The 19,062-nt window shown below is 44.7% G+C and overlaps 1 protein-coding gene across 1 annotated transcript in view; it reads right to left on the minus strand.

Annotated features, from left to right (window-relative positions):
* The window catches only part of LRMDA (leucine rich melanocyte differentiation associated), a 1,127,525-nt gene that overhangs the window by 522,403 nt on the left and 586,060 nt on the right, over nucleotides 1-19,062 (minus strand). Inside the window, exon 3 of the mRNA XM_033841616.2 lies at nucleotides 9,255-9,381. Within this exon, the coding sequence (XP_033697507.1) occupies nucleotides 9,255-9,381 (127 nt within the window). The remainder of the gene's footprint in view (nucleotides 1-9,254; nucleotides 9,382-19,062) is intronic.

Below are 19,062 nucleotides of genomic sequence, written 5' to 3' on the forward strand. Positions count from 1 at the left end.
CAAGCCAAAGGGGGTGTGAGTTAAAGAGCGTCCGAGCATCCTCATCCAGTGTGGGCTTCCATCTGCCAACATCACGCCCCACTTCCTAAACAAAGACAGGACGATGGACAACAAAGTTATCGATCTTTCAAATCTTCAACCAATGACATCCAGGAATGACCACAAAGGATCACTGGAATGAGGATGATGGGAAAAGGAACACATGGAAAAGATGAGAAAGGAGGTCCCACCAAGGAGGTAAGCTTGAAATACAGCAGGTTTAAGTGGTCAGGAGTCAAAACATTAATGTGTTTCATCACCCAAGACAAAACACACTTACTACTTCTTAAAGTTCAGTCACCATACTCTTTAAGAAAATCATTTAAATAAAACCAATTAAAATGACAGTGAACAATTTCAGGGAAAACTTGCCTTTTCCAGCAGGTTCTGTCTTTGGATCCTTCACAGTCATTACCAATACATTAAAAAAAGAAAAAAAAAAAAAGAAAAGGAATCTTGCCAGTACTCTACAAGTGCTGCCCTTTGACCCAGGCAGAGGCATCTCAGGGGCCCCCGTGCTTTGGAGTGTCTTCCTCAAAAATTTTTCAGTCGTAGTTTAGTACCAGGACTGCCTAGGGGCCAACAGCATCATTCAGGTAGGATACCCCATGCCTTCACTTGGACCTGCATGGGCCTCAGCCCCAGTCCTAGTTTCTCCCCTTCAAGGTTCTCTCCAATCCTCTGCCCCACACAGGGGACCCACTGGATGCTGCAAGGAGCACTAGGTCTCATGCCCATCAGGTCGTCCAGAAGCCTCAAGCCAGGTGCTAGTTCTAGGGGGGCAGCCAGACAGCTGATCACTCTTGCTTGCTGGCGCAGTATTTCTTTTGTGAGACTGCAAGAGAGTAGCCTGCCAAAACGGTGCTGATGTGTTGACGTGAGGTGATTAGAAGTATTTATGTAGACAATGGCCCTAGAGAACCCAGGGGAAGCCCTTTCTGCTATGGACGGCAAAGTCCAGGCCAAACCTATTACCCTCTTAGAGTCAAATTCCTTAAAGCTTCACCTTTTCTTCATCTCCTTCATGAAGGTGAGAACATGAAGGAATGGAACTCAAAACTGGCAAGATCTTCAAGTTAGGGAAACACTGGGCAACGGAGTTGGCTTGAAGTCCCAGTCATGCCTCAACATTTGGTGACTAGTGATGGGAAGCCTTGCATTCCACCATCCAGGGAAGTAGGCCCAGTATAATGTGAGTAAATCTTCGTACATAAACGTGCCACAGAGCTAACAGAGCTTGTGCGTGAGGGCTGCACGCTTACATAGGCCCGGGGAGGCCCTGGTAATAGAGTCACATGGTCACACATTTTCATAAAACCTGCAAACGTAGGTTACTTGAACCGCAATCAGTTAAGAGCATTGTCTTTCTCTGGTAGGACTTCTTCTGTCACACTTCTGCTTGAGTAGGATGATGCTGGAGTAACTGGAGTAGCTGGAGTAGTAACTCTGGGGACCTAAGAGGAAATGGTGAAGGAGTGGCATTGAATTAGGATTCAGTGGGTCTGTTTCTGTGGTTTGTAGTCATTTCTGTGTCTGTTACTACAACAGCACCAGTAGGAATGGCCTGCAGTAATATTTCTACCACCCACCATGCTGACACACACATGTGGGGACCAACGTAAAAACGACGATAAAACAGTTAATGAACTTATCAATTCAGAGAATATTTAAGTTGCTGAGTATGTATACACACACGTACTCAAACACAACTAACTTGAAATGTCTTGAAATCTTTTAGCTCATAGACGAGAGAAATGTGTAAGAGTTTTCCCAAAATTTAGTAATTCTAAAACTTTTACCAATAATTCAGTGGTGAAATTACCAATAATGAATGGTGAAACTGAAAGAAACATCCCTAAATATTAAAAATAAAAATCAATTTTCAATTAGATGGAATTATCTACTCTTTATAGAAAACACTACAAAATTTAATTACATAATGAACTTATAAGGGAATCTGCAGAAAAGAAATAGAAAAAAGTTCTTATACAGATACATTTAGTATCAAGGAGATTGTTTTCTAAATATTTTAATGTGCAGTATCCGTCAACCTAAAAAATTTTTAATTTGCTTTGATGTATTTTTTATTCCAAATAAACATTCATCTTCATACCTAATTTTGCATTTGTAATTATAGTCTTTGCCTTTAAGAGGGCCTCCTCAAATTATGCCAGCTTCATACTCCACAAAATCTGGATCCACCCCTGAACAGGAGGCCATGGAGAGGCAGACTCATTCAAACGTCTTGATCATGGGAATTTCTTGGGAAAAGGGTCTGCAGGCTTCACGAAGCTTCAGCCACCCTACGCCAATGAATCCAAGAAGTGCTGCATTCCTTGGAGCCGCAGAGCCTGCCTCCTTTAGGATATTTTGTGAGGCAGAAGCGAGTCCTCCTTCCTAAGCCTTCCAACTACCCGCTAAATGATCATTTGGGCTGGGCCAGGTGGTCCCCCCAAATCCACACTGTGAGAAATCACTAGCACCTACTCCGCGGGTGCTCTGGACCAGAGCATCATCATTATGTTGATACCACCACTGGAGGATGACACGCGAGAAGAAGTTTTAATTGGTTTCTTCGTCTCCTGGGTCAGTAAGGACAAGCACAGCCCTGTCTTGCATGATTGCGAGCTCAGAGACAGAACTTGTCACATTCCTTTCTGTCAAGTCGCAGAGAAAATTAACCAGAGGCAATCAGTGGAGGGAACTTGGTGTCCCTGGTTAACCAAGACTACCTCAGTGGAGCCACTTCCAGAGATTCTCCAAAGGGTGGTTTCATTTTTTCTCCTTTTTAAAATGTGAAGCTATCTGGCACAGTTTCAACCCTCTCCAGCTGCGTTCTCAGCACACACCTGGTTACCCTCATCAAGTCTTCTCCAGAGTACTTGCCGTTTAGATTTTTTTCAGTGTTGTCTACAGAAAGTTGCCACTGCAGAGCCCAGCTGTCATGGCTAGGCTTGCCAACGGAGATTTTCTGCAGAGGGCCCAAGATCAAAGCCCCATCTTGCCTTGAAAGTTTGGAGCCCAAGGGAGGAGGGGAATCTCATGGTGTCACGTCCAGTTGCACAGGTCTGAAGCTGCTTCCCGGGTGAGAATGGGTACGTACATCTCTCTGTGCTCAGCTCCAGGTCAAAGGGCAGCACCTGTGACCACTGCGGGTATTTCAACCAGAGCTTATCCTGATAGAAGATTTTCAAATGCTAAACAGTCTACACGGCATATTAGATTCACACCCACACGTGTCAGAAATATTATCACATCCAGATAACAATTAAGAAAACTATGGTCAGGACTTCCCTGGTGGTACAGTGGTTACAAATCCGCCTGCCAACGCAGGGGATACGGGTTCGAGCCCTGGTCCGGGAAGATCCCACATGCCACAGAGCAACTAAGCCCATGCGCCACAACTACTGAGCCTGCGCTGTAGAGCCCACGTGCCACAACTACCAAAGCCCGCATGCCTAGAGCCTGTGCTCCGCCACAACAGAAGCCACTGCAGTGAGAAGCCTGCGCACTGCAATGAAGAGTAGCCCCCGCTCACTGCAACTAGAGAAAGCCTGCGCACAGCAACAAAGACCCAATGCAGCCAAAAATTAATTAATTAATTTTTTAAAAAAAGATACTTCTAAAAAGAAAAAAGAAAACTATGGTCAAAGATCACACAGTCTCTAAATGGCCAAGTCTATATTCAAACCTAGGCCCTATAAAATGATACTTCTCGTCATTTCCTAACACAAAAAGGAGAATTTAAAACACTGAAAAATGAGGGGTCATATGCTTTTGTGGGATATCATAAGGTTCTGTCATCCAGCTGTGCTCTGTACCTCAGTTGCTTTTCAATTTGGGCTTATTCATTTAAGGCATCGAGGCTTTGGCTAACAGTTAAGTGTTCAAAGAACCTGTAAAGTTTTGGGGTGTTTAAGTGATTTCATATATCTATATAACATGCCACTACAATCTCTCAACAATACTTCCAAATGTGTAATACCCAGTTTACAGGTACAGACCCTTCCCCAAGACAACATGGTAAGTTGCTATGGGAGCTCAAGTCTGGCCTTCTAACTCCACGCACTGGTCTCCTTACCACAGCCCAGCTGTGTAACATATAGCACTATTCTTTCTTCCTGTTGGCACTGTAATTCATACTGTCTCTTCATACATGTGCTTAAGCAAAGAGAAACAGAAAATAAAGAAATGAAGTGTGATTTAAAATGAAGTCAGCTTATCACCTTTCCCCTACCCACCCCCAAAAGGCAAGTGGGAGAGAATAATTTGATTGTGCAAAGGTTAACTATCTGTATTTTCCTGACATTTGTGTTGTTCCCTTATTTAGGGTTGAGTATTCAGACATGATATGGCTGAGACTGTCCGTACTCATGGGTGAGCAAGAAGGAGAGAGTGTGAGAATATGAGTGTTGAGGAGAGGAAGTCCACTCCATGGCCAGTGACCACGGGACTAGTCCAAGCAAGCCAAAGGAAGGAGAGAGAGATAACCTATAAATATGAGATGAAGAGGTAGACTGGGACAACCAAGCTCTTAGGTCTACCAGAACAGGACCCCAAAGCTGACGGCTGAACAGAAGTGGAACAAAGGGCTGGGAGATCAAGGAGGAAGTGTGCAGCTGGGAAGGTGAATTGAGAAGAAATGTGCCAGATGCTTGGTTTGGGTTCTGGAATCCCTCTCATATTTGTTCTACATTTGGCACGTGACTTGCTTTGGCCATGGGACAGCAACATCCATGATGCAAATAGGGCTTTAAAAGTACTTGTACATCAAGCTTTGCTCTTGGAGCATCCCTCCCACATGGAAAGGCCTGTGCTAGCCTGTTGGAGACATGTAGTCCAGCCAACAACCAGTACCAACCTCCAGATACATAAGCAAGGCCATCTCAGATCATCCAGCCGAGCCTCCAAATAACTGTGATTGCATGAGTGACCCAAGCAAGACTAGCAGAAGAACCATCCAGCTGAGCCCTGCCCAAGTAGCTGATGCACAGAACTGTAAACCAAAAATATTTGTTATTTTAAGCCACTAATTTTTGGGGTGGATTATTACACAGCAAAGCTAACTGACAAAGCCCTAGTCTAAGGCATTTCATGGAGTAACAATAGCAATATGGAACCTCATGACTGTTGTAGAGCCTGGAGTATTTCCATAAGTAGGGAGGAGAGTCAGTTGGCTAAAAAGGTCAAGTCAGGAGTATAGGATAAGAGAATGGCATGTAGTGTTACTGCTGCTTTTACCTGCCTTTCATCCTATAACTTCTTGGTCAAGTGCATGGGGAAAGTAAATCAATCTTCATGATCACACTGGTAGATCGGGGAGAAAGACGTCATGCTGCATCATGAAAAAGCTAACTAGTTATCTTTTGTATCTACTGGCAATAAAGTCCTTACAACAGTGTAGTGATATAACTGGCCAGATCTACAGCTACACACTGCCTTCCGCTGCAGTCCCTTTCACACCACCATCATTGCTCCCTGAGCATTACTGCTACAGATTGGAGAAAAGGACTGAACCAAGGAAAAACAAGAAGCCTGTTAATATCTGATGATAGCAACACTGAAAACAAAACTGTTATTCAGTCCACCTTACTCCTTTAAAAATGAGAAACATTCTGCACAGCAAAGGAATCCACCAACAAAACAAAAAGGTAACCCACTGAATGGGAGAAAATAATTGTAAATAATATTTCATAAGGGGCTAATATCTAAAATATACAAAGAACCCACACAACTCAATAGCAAAAGCAAAAAGAAAACCAATCCAATTATAAAATGGACAGAAGATCTGAATAGACATTTTTCCAAAGAAGACATACAGATGGACAACAGGTACATGAAAAGATGCTCAACATCGTTAATCATCAGAACCACCATGAGATTTCGCCTCACACCTGTTAGAATGGCTACTATCAAAAAGACAAGAAATAATGAGTGTTGGTGAGGATGTGAAGAAAAGGGAACCCTTGTGCACAGTTGGTGGGAATGTAAATTGGTCCAGCCACTACAGAAAACAGTATGACAGTTCCTCAAAAAATTAAGACTACCATATGATCCAGGATTCCACTCCTTGGTATTTATCCAAAGAAAACAAAAACACTAACTCGAAAAGATGTATGTACCCCATGCTCACTGCAGCATTATTTACAATAGCCAAGATATGGAAACAACTGAAGTGTCTATCGACTATGAATGGATAAAGAAACTGTGATACACACACACTCAATGAAATACCATTCAGCCATAAAAAACAATGAAATCTTGCCATTTGTGACAACACGGATAGACCTCAAGAGCATCATGCTAAGTGAAATAAGTCAGACAGAGAAAGACAAACACTGTATGATCTCCCTTATATGTGGAATCTAAAACAACAATAACGACATCAAGACCAAGCTCATAGATAGAGAGAAAAGACTGGTGGTTGCCAGAAGAGGGAGGGGGTGATGGGAGTAAGAGAAATGGTAAACCACTTTTTTGTTGCTATTGTTTTTAGCTTAAATAAATTGAAAAAGTTAACTAATTAATCCTAAAGTGGATCCCTGTGCATTTTCAGTATATTCTATGCCAGGTTATGAAAATGAATCCTCTAAAGTGGGAGACAGTAATGCTTAGTAAGTTCACATGAAGCATGAATATTAGTAGAATCTAACCTAATTAGACTAACCAGGTAATCTGCCAGGCATCAATACTTACTCAGTATCTCTTCAATTGTCAGTGGTAATAGAAGAAAGCAATACTATAACGTACGTATTTCAGATACACTGGTATCCAACAAATACTTTCCAATAATTGGTTATTACATAAATCAGTGGTTGATCAAAAAAATGAAAAATCACCCACTGATTCATCTGCAGACTGGGATTGCATGAAATGACATTCTCTCACGGCTGGTATGCCCTTCTTTTAATTGTTTTGCTCAGGCTGGTGCTAAAAGGAGCTTGCATTTCTCAGTATGTACCAATTAATACTACAGAGAAGCAGCCAGGAAGTGTGCTGAGTGAGAAGAGGAATTGAGTTTGGGATTAGCATTTGTACAGCATTTGCTGTACAGTCCTTGTGACTTCATCTGTGGGCTGTTAGGGAAGCCCTTCTCACTGTACCATTTTTTATATTGCCTTCTTGACAATATCCCGGGGCAGAGGCAGCTGGTTTTATAACTATGCAGAAACCTGCTTTGCTTATGTCATCACTGTACTTTGATTCCAACATGCAGAATAGTTTTTCACATATTCCTCTTTATGAGTTATTCTGATAGGCAGGTGAAAGCTGTAACATCACACACACACACAACAATGTGAAACAGGCTCTGAGAACATTACTTGACCATGGCCACACAGCTAAACATGATTAAGCTGACTCATGAACCCAAGTCCAACAACTCCAATACTCTACAGTGACGTGGGACACAGGATATGAGCATTGGGGTCCATAGGAGGAACCGTATCATCCAAACTCTAGTCTAATTATCCTTTTATTCTTAATTGATTTGAGAATATCATCCAGCTGATCATCCCAGACAGCTAAGGAACCCATATGACACACTGACTGTAATAATTTTTCAAACAACAACTAGGAAACTTGGTTGACCAAAGAATAGGAGAAGAAAAAAAAAAAAATCCATCAACATTTCATTATGATAAAGACTGATATTTACTTGTAGGCCTTCTCCTTCTTCTAAGAAAGTGCCTATTATTAATGGACACAAATAGCATATTTTACTGAATAAGGAAAATATTAACTTATGACTTACCATATAAACAGTGGCTAAAAATAATTGTGCAAATCAGTCTTAAAGCTGACATAAACATGTATGTTAATCGTAACATATTTATTTGGCTTTATTTCATACTCTATGGGAAAATGCCCCCATCCCATTTCTATTTCTAACTTACCATGTGAACAAGAACAAGTGATTAAACCACACCAGGTCTGAAACGCTCCATCAATAAAACAAGGTGACTGGACTTCAGGTCTGAAGTAACACAGTAAAATGGAATGAACTCTAGATCTGGCCACAGTTGAGACTGAATCCGGGGCCTAGCATCTTGTTAAATGTCTGGCTGTGGGTCTGTATTTCACCTCTTTCCTCATCTAGGTAAATGGACAAACCACACCCTTCTCAAAGAGTTTGGAAAGAATGAAAAATAATACACTTAAAGTTACCTAGCATAGTGTCTGATCCACAGGAGTGCTCAACAAAGAACAGCTGATGATGGGCTTCCCTGGTGGCGCAGTGGTTGAGAGTCCGCCTGCCGATGCAGGGGACACGGGTTCGTGCCCCGGTCCGGGAAGATCCCACATGCCACGGAGCGGCTGGGTCCGTGAGCCATGGCCTCTGAGCCTGCGCGTCCGGAGCCTGTGCTCCGCAACGGGAGAGGCCACAACAGTGAGAGGCCCGCGTACCGCAAAAAAACTCCCCACCTAAGCGAGCTGGCACTGTGCAGGCATGGAGGTCCACAACTCTAACCTGGAGGAGCTGTGTGGCTTACACTGAATGAAGGTTCTGATTCCTTTCTTAGCCTCACTACAGAATCCAGAGTAACTAGTCCCTTTGAGTCTCATCCCAGGGTGCTAGATCCTCCCCCACTTAAGGAGAAACCACACAATAGAGTGGCTCTCCTCTGCCCTTCTCATCATCCTAGTACCATAAACACCCCAGAGGGCAGAGCTGGGCCAGGGTTTCCCACTTATCCTCCACCTGAGCCCCTTCCCCCTTCTCTTTGGCCAAAAGCATTCCCCAAGCCTGAGCCAAAGCCTTCCAGGAACCTCCCTGAAGGCCAAGGTTGCTTGGAGGTACTACCCCCTGCTTCCCACCAGAGGTCGCCCTCCCACACAAGCCTAAGCAAACAGAACCCGGCTTTGCCTTCTCGGCAGCAGTAACATTATTTTCTTTCTCTATTTTTATCTATTAAAAAGATTTCTTTACAGCCATAACTTAGATCTCTACACTAAAATGGAGCAACAGGAAGATATAATGGTGCATTTCATTTATGAATGACCTGTAATAAATTACTCCGAAGTGTCCCGAGTGCCAGGAGACACAACGCTTTGTCTGCCCACGGACTGTATTTCACCTGCTTTAATTTAGCTGACACATAAAACTCATTTGACATTTCGCAGGTATTTGTTGGGGGCGGGGGGGGGGTGGCCTGCGGGAGGGGACCACTGCGAGGCCGGGAGGAGAGTGTGGGTGGCGGCAGAGCCAAGGATATTTGGTTCTTGTTGAGGGTTAAGGTGTGGAGCCTGGGTAACCCTGGCAACACGAGGTCATCCCCGAGCAGATTGTTGTCCAAGATGAGTTCCTCCAGGCTCCCGAACTCGCTCAGTCCTTCCAGTGACCTGCAATGACAAAGGCAACAGGAAAAATGATCCTGCACTAAATCAGGGAGGCCATTATGAGCCGAAATAAATATTTTAACCTTCCCTTTCAGGATTGGGAATAGTTTGGGCTTGGTGCCTGTCAGCAAAGTGAATGACAAGAATTAGTAGCGGGAGCCGGGGCGGGGGCGGCGGGGGAGAAGGGGCCGCTGGCACTCACCGCATCCTTCACGCATTGCCAACATGAAGGATGAGGGTCACTTAGTGAGTAGCCAGGATCCAAAACAAAGGGCTTCAGATACGGCCTGCAGGATAAATTTGTCAATGTCTTGTGCCTTCAGGCACCCAGCCTCAGCTGACCCTAACCTCCATTCCCAAGATAAATAACTCTGTCACAGTTCACCTTCATTCCCTGGACACAAATTTAAGTTGTCATCCATCATTCCTGCCCAGAAATATCATACCCCTCTTACAATAATAAATATAACTTCAAGTATCATTTCTTAGCGGTTCTCCTCTACACAGTCCTAGGAAAAAGCAAGGAAGGTTTCCTTTCTCTGCATTCACCGCCTTTGACTTTTTCTCCCCTCTGCTTTTTTTCCTTACTAATCACTTAATTTGCTTCTGCCCAGTGTCCCTGTGACCGCCTCAAAAGGCAAGATATCTGCGGAAGCACGGAATCACTCCAGTCTGAATGGCTGTTTCTTTCTCTTTCATGATTTGTATTTGTTTTTGTTTTTGTTTGTGGGGGGGGGAGGTGAGGTAAGGAAGGGGTTGCGGGAATTTCTGCCTCAAGGCTCCTGACTTGACGTTTACTGTTTTAATTTATGGAAAGTGGATTTCTCACTTCATTTCTTTGAAAAAAGTGCCGAATGCAGCAAATGGAGATGTCAGGGCAGTAAAGAAACAGGCATCGGAAAGAATTAAGTACCCGGCTCAGAGAGAAAAAAAAGTATCCGGGGAAAACAGCCCTGTTAATAGACGTAGCTGAAAGTTAACTCTTAAGGTTAGGGGCACAGGGCTGCTGGGGGTGCAGGCAGCGAGGGGCAGCTGTGCGCATGTGCCTGCCCGGTGCACGCAGATGGTAATTACAGAAAGCTGCCCGGTGGAGGGACTCACACGGCCACATGCTCCCAGCTCGTTCACCTGCCAGACCCAAGAGCTGTGCTGAGCTTGCACAGGCTGACAGCTGAGCTACGACGTTGACCAGAGGGTGGACTCACACAGGGTTGCCTGGCTGTTCTATAAAATGCAACGAATCGGGGAGATGTTGTCTAAGCTATTTATGCATTTACTGATGGCCCTTCCATCACAGACGCTCCTGCTTGCGTGTGCAATGCCGGTACATGTGATGTGACTGTTCAGTGCCTGTATATATGGTGTGAGTGTGAACTTGAGCACCAGACCTTTCTGAATACATCCATCTCTCCCTTGTGGGACCTGTGTCAATAGGACTCCAAAATCAAGAGGAGGTGAAAGATGCCTGGTGAAGAAGCAATTCAACCCCCAGACTCCACTGGGCCCAGAGCTCCACCAGCAGCCCCACTCCTGCCCCAAACCTCCAGGTGGTCCCAGCCACGGCCCAGCACCCAGACCACGTCTAATCCCGTAACTGACACTACTTGCACCGTAGCAGGGGGGCAATACCGCATACACTTGGGGTCAAGGGTCAACAGGGTCACCAAGTTCCATTTCCTCCTCCTCTTCTCTCTCCTTCCTCAGGTTTCAGGAAGGCAAAACAAAATTTATACACGTACAGTCAGGAAGGCCTGGGGTTTTACTTCTGTGCCATCATTTACTTGCAGCCTGAATTGGGGCATCTCAACAACCCCCTTGAGTTCCCTTCTTCTGTGCTGACCCAGCTCACAGGATCTTACAGGGAATACGTGGGAGAGGACTAACAACCTATTAGCAAATACTGGTTTCTTTCTTCTCCTTCCTCATTGATTTTTCTGGAAGCCCTGACCTTTGGTCAGGGGTGTGGGGGGTGGTTCAGGATGCAGGGGGTGGGCAGAGGAGGACATGTGCAAAGGTGTGTAGTAAGTGTGGCTTCTGCACAGAAACTTCAAGCTTTCTTGAAGCCCCTTCCTCCTTGGGGGTTACTGAGTGCTGATCCCAAAGTGTCAGGACTATAGCCCCCGTTTACCTCAAGGGGAGTCGTGGCCACCTCCCCATCGGGGCACCTAATGCATGGCTAATCAGTCCTTTGTGCACGAACATCAGCTGGACTCTGGTCAAAGGTGGCATCCAAATACACGTTGTCCCGGAGTTATGTTATCCAAATATAATACTTTTATCATGAGAGTCAGCAAAGGGTTGGCAACTGACAAGCAGAAGAAACTTCCTTCCAAGAGTGCTTCAGGGGAGGCATAAGACAAAATGACACCACATGGTGAGGACAAAGCCGGGAACGCTAGAAGGAGTGCCCCCAGAGATGCCTTTCCCTCCAGGGTGGGCTCTGGGGCAGAGCTCAAAACAGGAGGGAGACTTCAGAGAGCACTTGGGAAGCTCAGGCTCAAACCCCCTGTCACCTGTCTGGTTCGAGATCCTTTTTGCCATGTCATATTGTTAGCTGCTCAGTTAAAAGGCAGGTTACGGGGGGTGGGGGGTTGCTAATTAATAAATCCCTGTCTTCATGTCATCACTGGGGTGTGCACTTGGTGATTTAATCAGCTAAATTCAGAGCTGAGGGATTGGAGGGACAGGAGGCAGAGAGCGTAATGAAGGATAAAACTGGAGGGGACAGGATTTCTGGAGCTTGGCTGGCATGTGGAAGGCAATAAACAGATGCTTGGAAGGTGCTTTTCGTTTTTACTTTTAAAATAAGTTTATTTTTGTGTTATTGCTATTGTTGTTGTTGCTGCTTTCCTGGAAGGAGACGGGGAAAGAAATTATGTGGGTCAATCTTTGAGCTCATACCCCTATATACAAGATGCCTGCAGAGATGTGTGCTACTAAATGACAAGGCAAAAAAGGCTGTAAGGGTCCACACAGATCTATGCTGTTCAAGGGACAGCTATGGTAGCTACAAGAAAAAGATGGCAGGACTGGAATTTCTCCCCTATAACCTTGTGTGTGGACAGCAAAATGCACCCCAGACCCAAGAGCCCTGGTGGAGGAGGTGAGTGTCATTCCACGGTCACCCACCAGCTTGGTTGGCTGTGGCTACAAACGCCTGAGGGGTGGGCTGGGAAGGCCAGGCAGGCCTGAGTGCCACGGACAGGGTCTGGACAGGGAGGGCAAGGCACAGCCAGCTGGAGAGAGGTCTTCCCGGCCCAGCAAGGAGATGTCAAGGGCAGGCAGGGAGACCCGGTGTGCGGTCCGATCCGTGCCAGGTGGTTTGCTCTGGAAACCTAATCAGCACCTCCAAAGTGCACTGCAGGCTGCCGGCCTCCGCTCCACCAGTGGGAAAGCTGCCCATTATGTCACCCACAGGTACCATCTTGGTTACCTTGTTCGCAGGGCTCGGGCTGGGCTCCCCTAGGAGCCGCTGCAGCTGCTGGGAGAGTCCTAGTGCCTTTTCCAAAGGCACATCAAATGACAAAACATCACAATGCATTCAACTCCAGCGGATTCAAACAGAGAGAACTTTTAAGTTTCCACTGTAATTAACCCTATCCTCGTTAAGATAATTATGATCAAGCTTCCTGTCAGAGTTAATATCCCAGCATCATTGCCCGTGGCTCCCACTCTGCCTTCATTAGCTTACAAAAACAGTGGCGCTAAACAGGCCCCTCGCCCTCTGCAAGTCAGGCCAGTGCTGTGAGCCTCACAGAGGGAGGGACCTCAGGCAGGGCAGCAGGGCCTCCTGGAACCCCAATCCCTTCTGCTCCTGGGTGGGCGCACACTCAGTGGCCTCCATCCTTTCCCCAAAAGTCGTCAGAACAGGGAAGGAGAAGGGCCCGGACCAGAGCAGGGCTGGGAGGTTTGGGCAGAAGAGGTATTCAAATGTAGCTCCCCCCTTTTCAGCAAAAAACCAGCCAGGAAAACCATCAGAAGACACATCCAGAATTCCCGGTTCAAGAACTGCCCTTCTCTTTCCTGGGGTACAGGCCATGGTCAGAACTAGACCTCTCTGCCCTCAGCTCCCAGCCTGTTTGGGGATGATAATTCTGCCTGACACGAGATGGGCAGGGAACGGGGAGACAGTTAACCACAGACCCTGGGAAAGAAAAGTATCCCTTTGTGGAACCAGAGTTGCCTCAAATCCAGAACAAATTAAGAAAAGAAGATTTCTACTAAGGTCTTTATCTGCTCCCTCTGTGATATCTACCTAAATATCCATATACATATTTTTAACTGAGACAACGGAGAGGCCGTGGAAATCCTAAAGGACCTAACCCATATATCTGATGTCTACCACACTGGCTACTTCTGCAGACCTGCTCAGGCCAGGCACTGCCTACTCTGTAACGGTCTTTCTGCATGACTCCTGTCTGCCCAGCTCCCAACAAAAAGGGATCTCAGTGCAACCTCCAAAATACCTAGAAAGTTGTCAAAAGCACAGTAAGGGCTCAATGCCTTTTAGCCAACTGACTACTGATCAGCCAGGAGCCTGTGGGTTGCGGAGAAAAACGCTGCCGATAGCATGGCAAGGGCAGGACAAAGAGCAGGCCTCAGGGTGACCGGCCAAGGGCTAGCAGGGCAATCTCTCCATCTGCATTCTTTCAGAGGCCAGAGTGCCTCCCTCTCTTTACCCCAAGGCCAAGTGACTGAGAACAGGCAGAAGTGACATTCGGCAAATCTGCGCCTGTATACCAGTATTGGTTACTAAACTATTTCAGTAATTCCTTACCAATTGGTAAAAAATTGCAGCTCTCAATACCCTGGGTGCCCCACCCTGTTACCCTGGCCACTCCCCAGAGCTCCCAGACCTTTCCTGTGTTCAGCAACTAAGTGGTTAATGTCCCTCTCACCCTCATCACACAGGTCCTTCAAGGACCCTGCTTCAGCCAAGATCTTTCTGACTGGTCAGTGCAACTGTTAAATAATTTAAACATCGCACTTGAGAGCAGAAATAGCAACTTGTACACTTTACTCCTCCCCACCATGCCAAGTACAATGTCTGGCACACAGCAGGTTCTTGGTGAATGTCTACGCACAGACTTACAACAGAGGCCATGACCAAAGCTACAAGGACAGGACAGACAGCACAGAGCTACACACGAGGAACAAAGGAAGAACTATGAGAATAGGAAAATTGTGGTATGACTGCTCCCGTCCCAGAAAATGGCCCAGTGGCACAAACATTTTTAGAAAGGCTGTTCATCTAACCCATGAGCAGAATCCTTTCTTTCTGCCATAAAACAATTTTATATCCTATTTAAATGAATATATATAACTATAGATAGTACATAATATATAGTATATTACTATAGCTAGTATATACTACAGTGTCACTGTACATAGCGTTATATGTACAGTTGGCACTATGTATTTTCTACACATTTTTCTGTCATTCAGGTCACATAACCAGGGGTATATGTACAAATAATAATATAAATCAACTGTCTATATGGTAAGTATATCAATAGAGGAGGAATGTGTCTTTAAAAATTAGGAGAATGTGGAAAAGGCTCTAGGCTATGTAAGACAGTGTATAGTGACGTCATGTGACAGTATATCACATGGAATTTGTCAAAGTCACTTTCAAAGCCCTATGGAGCCCCCTGTCAGGATGGATGATCCCTGATCTTCTGAGAATAAAATTCAAAAACGGTATAAGAGATCTGAACCCAAGACCAGTCAAAAATCTAAGGTAGTTAGGTGTTTGTTAACTCTATGTGGGATCAAGTCCAAAGCCATCATGCACCATACTTAATAACAGTACAACAAAGAAAGAAACTGTTAAATATGATCCCTCAAGAATTATGGAGAACGAGCAAGGAGCTAGGAGCCCAGAAATGAGTGCCTGCATTTCCAGTTATTTGAAAAGGAAGGTAAAATTCTATAAACTTTAGATTGATAAGTTCATAAACTTACCTACATGGAATTCTAGTCAGACTGTAGCTCTGAAGAGCCATTATTTTCTTGTCCTATATTATAGGACAATATAAATCACGTATGTGATCATGTAACCCTTTTCAGTTTTGCTGCCAGGAAGCTCAGAACTAAATTATGACCCAACTGTAAAAAGGAAGTACCCCATGGTCTCTATATCTGCTTTCTAACTTCACTGTCAAGGCTTATAAATATTTTATAGACTATCTATATATTGTTATATGTTTTACTAATTCAATACAATTTAATATAGCATAGCTTCTCAAACAGGCAGTTTCTGTGCATTAAGGACAAGTTCTGTGAGGCCAGCTATTAACGCGGATGGCTGACTAGGAATAAAGATGTATACTGCATCCCCATTTCACAATGTCTTTGAAAAGAATACTACTAATTCTAATGACATCCTTGTGGCAGAAAAGCAAAAAGTGGACTAGAAAATGACCACTTTAGCTAGAGTCATAACCGGTTTGAAAATATACCTGAAGAACACTAATTAACGGCTCAGCTTGCTCTGGGGCAAGGTTCTGGGGACTTTGGTCCTGATGTTTTGCCAATGACTTGGTTAAGGACAGGTTTATCACATTTATGGAGGCCAGCACCTAGAAAGATATTTAAAAGGATGCAGTAGGAACCAAAATGATCCTGCTAGAATCAAGCCACTGTTTCAGCCCAACAAGATGACATTTTTCAACATCTAATGTAAAGACTACCCCAAAATACCCATTTAACTAAAACATTCAAAGGCAAATGAAAATTGGGGAAAACGTTTACAATCTCTCTGATAGCGTAAGGTTTAACATCCTTAATATGAAAAGAGTGTTTGAAAATCATTAAGGAAAAGCTGAAAGCCCTAGGATAAAAATGATCAAAAGACATGGAGAGAAAATACACCAGGAATGCAAATGGTCAATAATGAAAATGTGGGGTGAAATTTCAGCTTCATTGGGAATCCAAAATATTCCAATTAGACAAGATATTTTCACCTTACTAGCAAATGCACTGCTTTCTTAACTCTTAACATAGTCTTGTCAAAAGGTCAAGGTAACACTAATGGCAGAGTGAAACTGTTATAACCTTTCTGGATGTCAATTTATACTAAAGCCTTAAGAATTATCACCTATTCCTCCAGTAATTCCAAGAATTTATTCAGCAAATATCTAAGAAGTCTATATGGTTTAAATATGTTCACTACAGCATTATTTATAACAACACTGTAAACAAGCCTAAATGCCCAATGATAGAGGAACTATTAAATAAAGCTCAAAATATCTGTATGATGAAACACCATGCAGCAACTTTTTCTTAATTAATTAATTAATTTATTTATTTTTGGCTGCGTTGGGTCTTCGTTGCTGCGTGTGGGCTTTCTCTAGTTGCAGCGAGCAGGGGCTACTCTTCGTTGTGGTGCGTGGGTTTCTCATTGAGGTGGCTTCTCTTCTTGTGGGGCATGGGCTCTAGGTGCAGGGGCTTCAGTGGTTTTGGTACGCGGGCAGTTGTAGCTTGCGGTCTCTAGAGCGCAGCCTCAGTAGTTGTGGCGCACGGGCTTAGGTGCTCCGCGGCATGTGGGATCTTCCTGGACCAAGGCTCGAACCCGTGTCCCCTGCATTGGCAGGCAGATTCTTAACCACTGCGCCACCAGGGAAGCCCCCATGCAGCAATTTAAAATGATATTAAAGGCAGATATCTATGGATCCAGTAAAACTGTCACATTATCTATTTAAGCACCTAAATTAAGTTATAATACATGTAATACACCAAGATCTCACGCATGGAAATTAAAAGGCATCCATGTGCTCGCCTCCACTCTCTACACAAATTTTCATCTGTACTATGTCTTCCATCTTGATGGTTAAGAGTCATTAGTCTTTTTTTTTAATAAATTTATTTTATTTATTTATTTTTGGCTGTGTTGGGTCTTTGTTGCTGTGCACGGGCTTTCTCTAGCTGTGGCGAGCAGGGGCTACTCTTCGTTGTGGTGCGCAGGCTTCTCATTGTGGTGGCTTCTCTTGTCGAGGAGCACGCACTCTAGGCGTGCAGGCTTCAGTAGTTGTGGCGCAAAGGCTTAGTTGCTCCACGGCATGTGGGATCTCCTTGGACCAGGGATCGAACCCGTGTCCCCTGCACTGGAGACAGATTCTTAACCACTTCGCTACCAGGGAAGTCCCAGGAGTCATTAGTCTTTGTTAGTTGTTTCTAGTTTACAAACTGCTGTTAATACACAATCTTGTACACTGGGACTTTAATGACAATTCTGTACACACACACATTGATGCATACATACATATCCACATATCTAGCTGTAGATGCATGGATGGATGGATGGATAGATAGACAGATCCCAGATATACATCACTAACCCTTAAGTAATGAATTTATAGGATTTTTTCCTCCTCTTTCACAGTTTTCACTAGTTATTAGATTTTCTATCATGAGTAAGTATCTTATAATCAGGAGAAACTCCAGTAAATATTACTTTTAAATAAAACAAAACCATTTCCCAAACAGAATATGGAGGAGGCTTAGCTAAAGAGGAGTGTGTATAAAGGGGGCTTAGTTAGCATGAATCTCCAGAGTGGGGCTGCCACCACAGAAGCTAATCTGATCGTAATCCACCCTACTGGCCCCTCAGTAACTCTACTGGGAGCTTTGTTTCAATTCTCGGTGCCAGACTCCAAGGAGCATCAGCATTCGGAAACACTGCGTGACCAGAACCACCAGCTGGTTTGGAAGGGTGTGAGGAACGGTGACTGAGACCGTCAAGATTACCTAACCAGGAAGAGAGGAGGCTTAGTTGTTTCAAAGTAGTGAGTCTATGGCCTGCCAGAAGGCAGAATCAAAAACAAATTTTGTGATTTGAGAAAATGATGTAATCTGGGAGGAGAGGTCTTGAATCAATTTTTTACAAACTTCTAAAAATAGAGAGCTGTTTTTGCCAAAGGACTGAGCTACCTTATGAGTCATTATATGAATTTGATCAGAGACTGGGAATCATAAAGGATGTTCACAGGGAACTTCTGCATACAGAAGATGAGATTCGGGCTTCCCTGGTGGCACAGTGGCTGAGAGTCCGCCTGCCGATGCAGGGGCGCGGGTTCGTGCCCCAGTCCGGGAAGATCCCACATGCCGCAGAGCGGCTGGGTCCGTGAGCCATGGCCGCTGAGCCTGCGCGTCCGGAGCCTGTGCTCCACAACGGGAGAGGCCACAGCGGTGAAAGGCTCGCGTACCGCAAAAAAAAAAAAAAAAAAAAAGATGAGATTCAGTGACCACTAAGATTCTATCCAGATTCTGTGCTTCTCTGACTGGAGCTCCTTCTGCTATAACCACAGTTCACAAGGACTGCCAAGAGCCACTTCTTCCCTGCCAGAAGGGTCCCCTTCTGACCCAGCCTGGTGGAAAGAGGGCAGCAGAGAGCTCTAGCTCTGTCATTCCCCCTCACACTCAACTCTGTACCTTATTCTGATCTTCTAGCTGGAATTGCGCAAGGTCTCTTTAATGCTTCCCTAACTAGGGGCACATCCCCATAATTAAAGAGGCACATGTCAACACACTTACAGCCTCTTACAGCCAATAAACCAGATGTCAGAGCCACAGCATTGTCTGCATGCATCACAGTCTTCTTCCTAGACACGCAGACTTGGAGTCCTAGGGGGATTTTAGGGTGTTCCATTCTCCACTTCACAGAAGGTGACCAATGCTCAGAGA

The sequence above is a fragment of the Tursiops truncatus genome, chromosome 16 (genome assembly GCF_011762595.2).
Source record: "Tursiops truncatus isolate mTurTru1 chromosome 16, mTurTru1.mat.Y, whole genome shotgun sequence".
In the NCBI taxonomy this organism is placed as follows: domain Eukaryota; kingdom Metazoa; phylum Chordata; class Mammalia; order Artiodactyla; family Delphinidae; genus Tursiops; species Tursiops truncatus.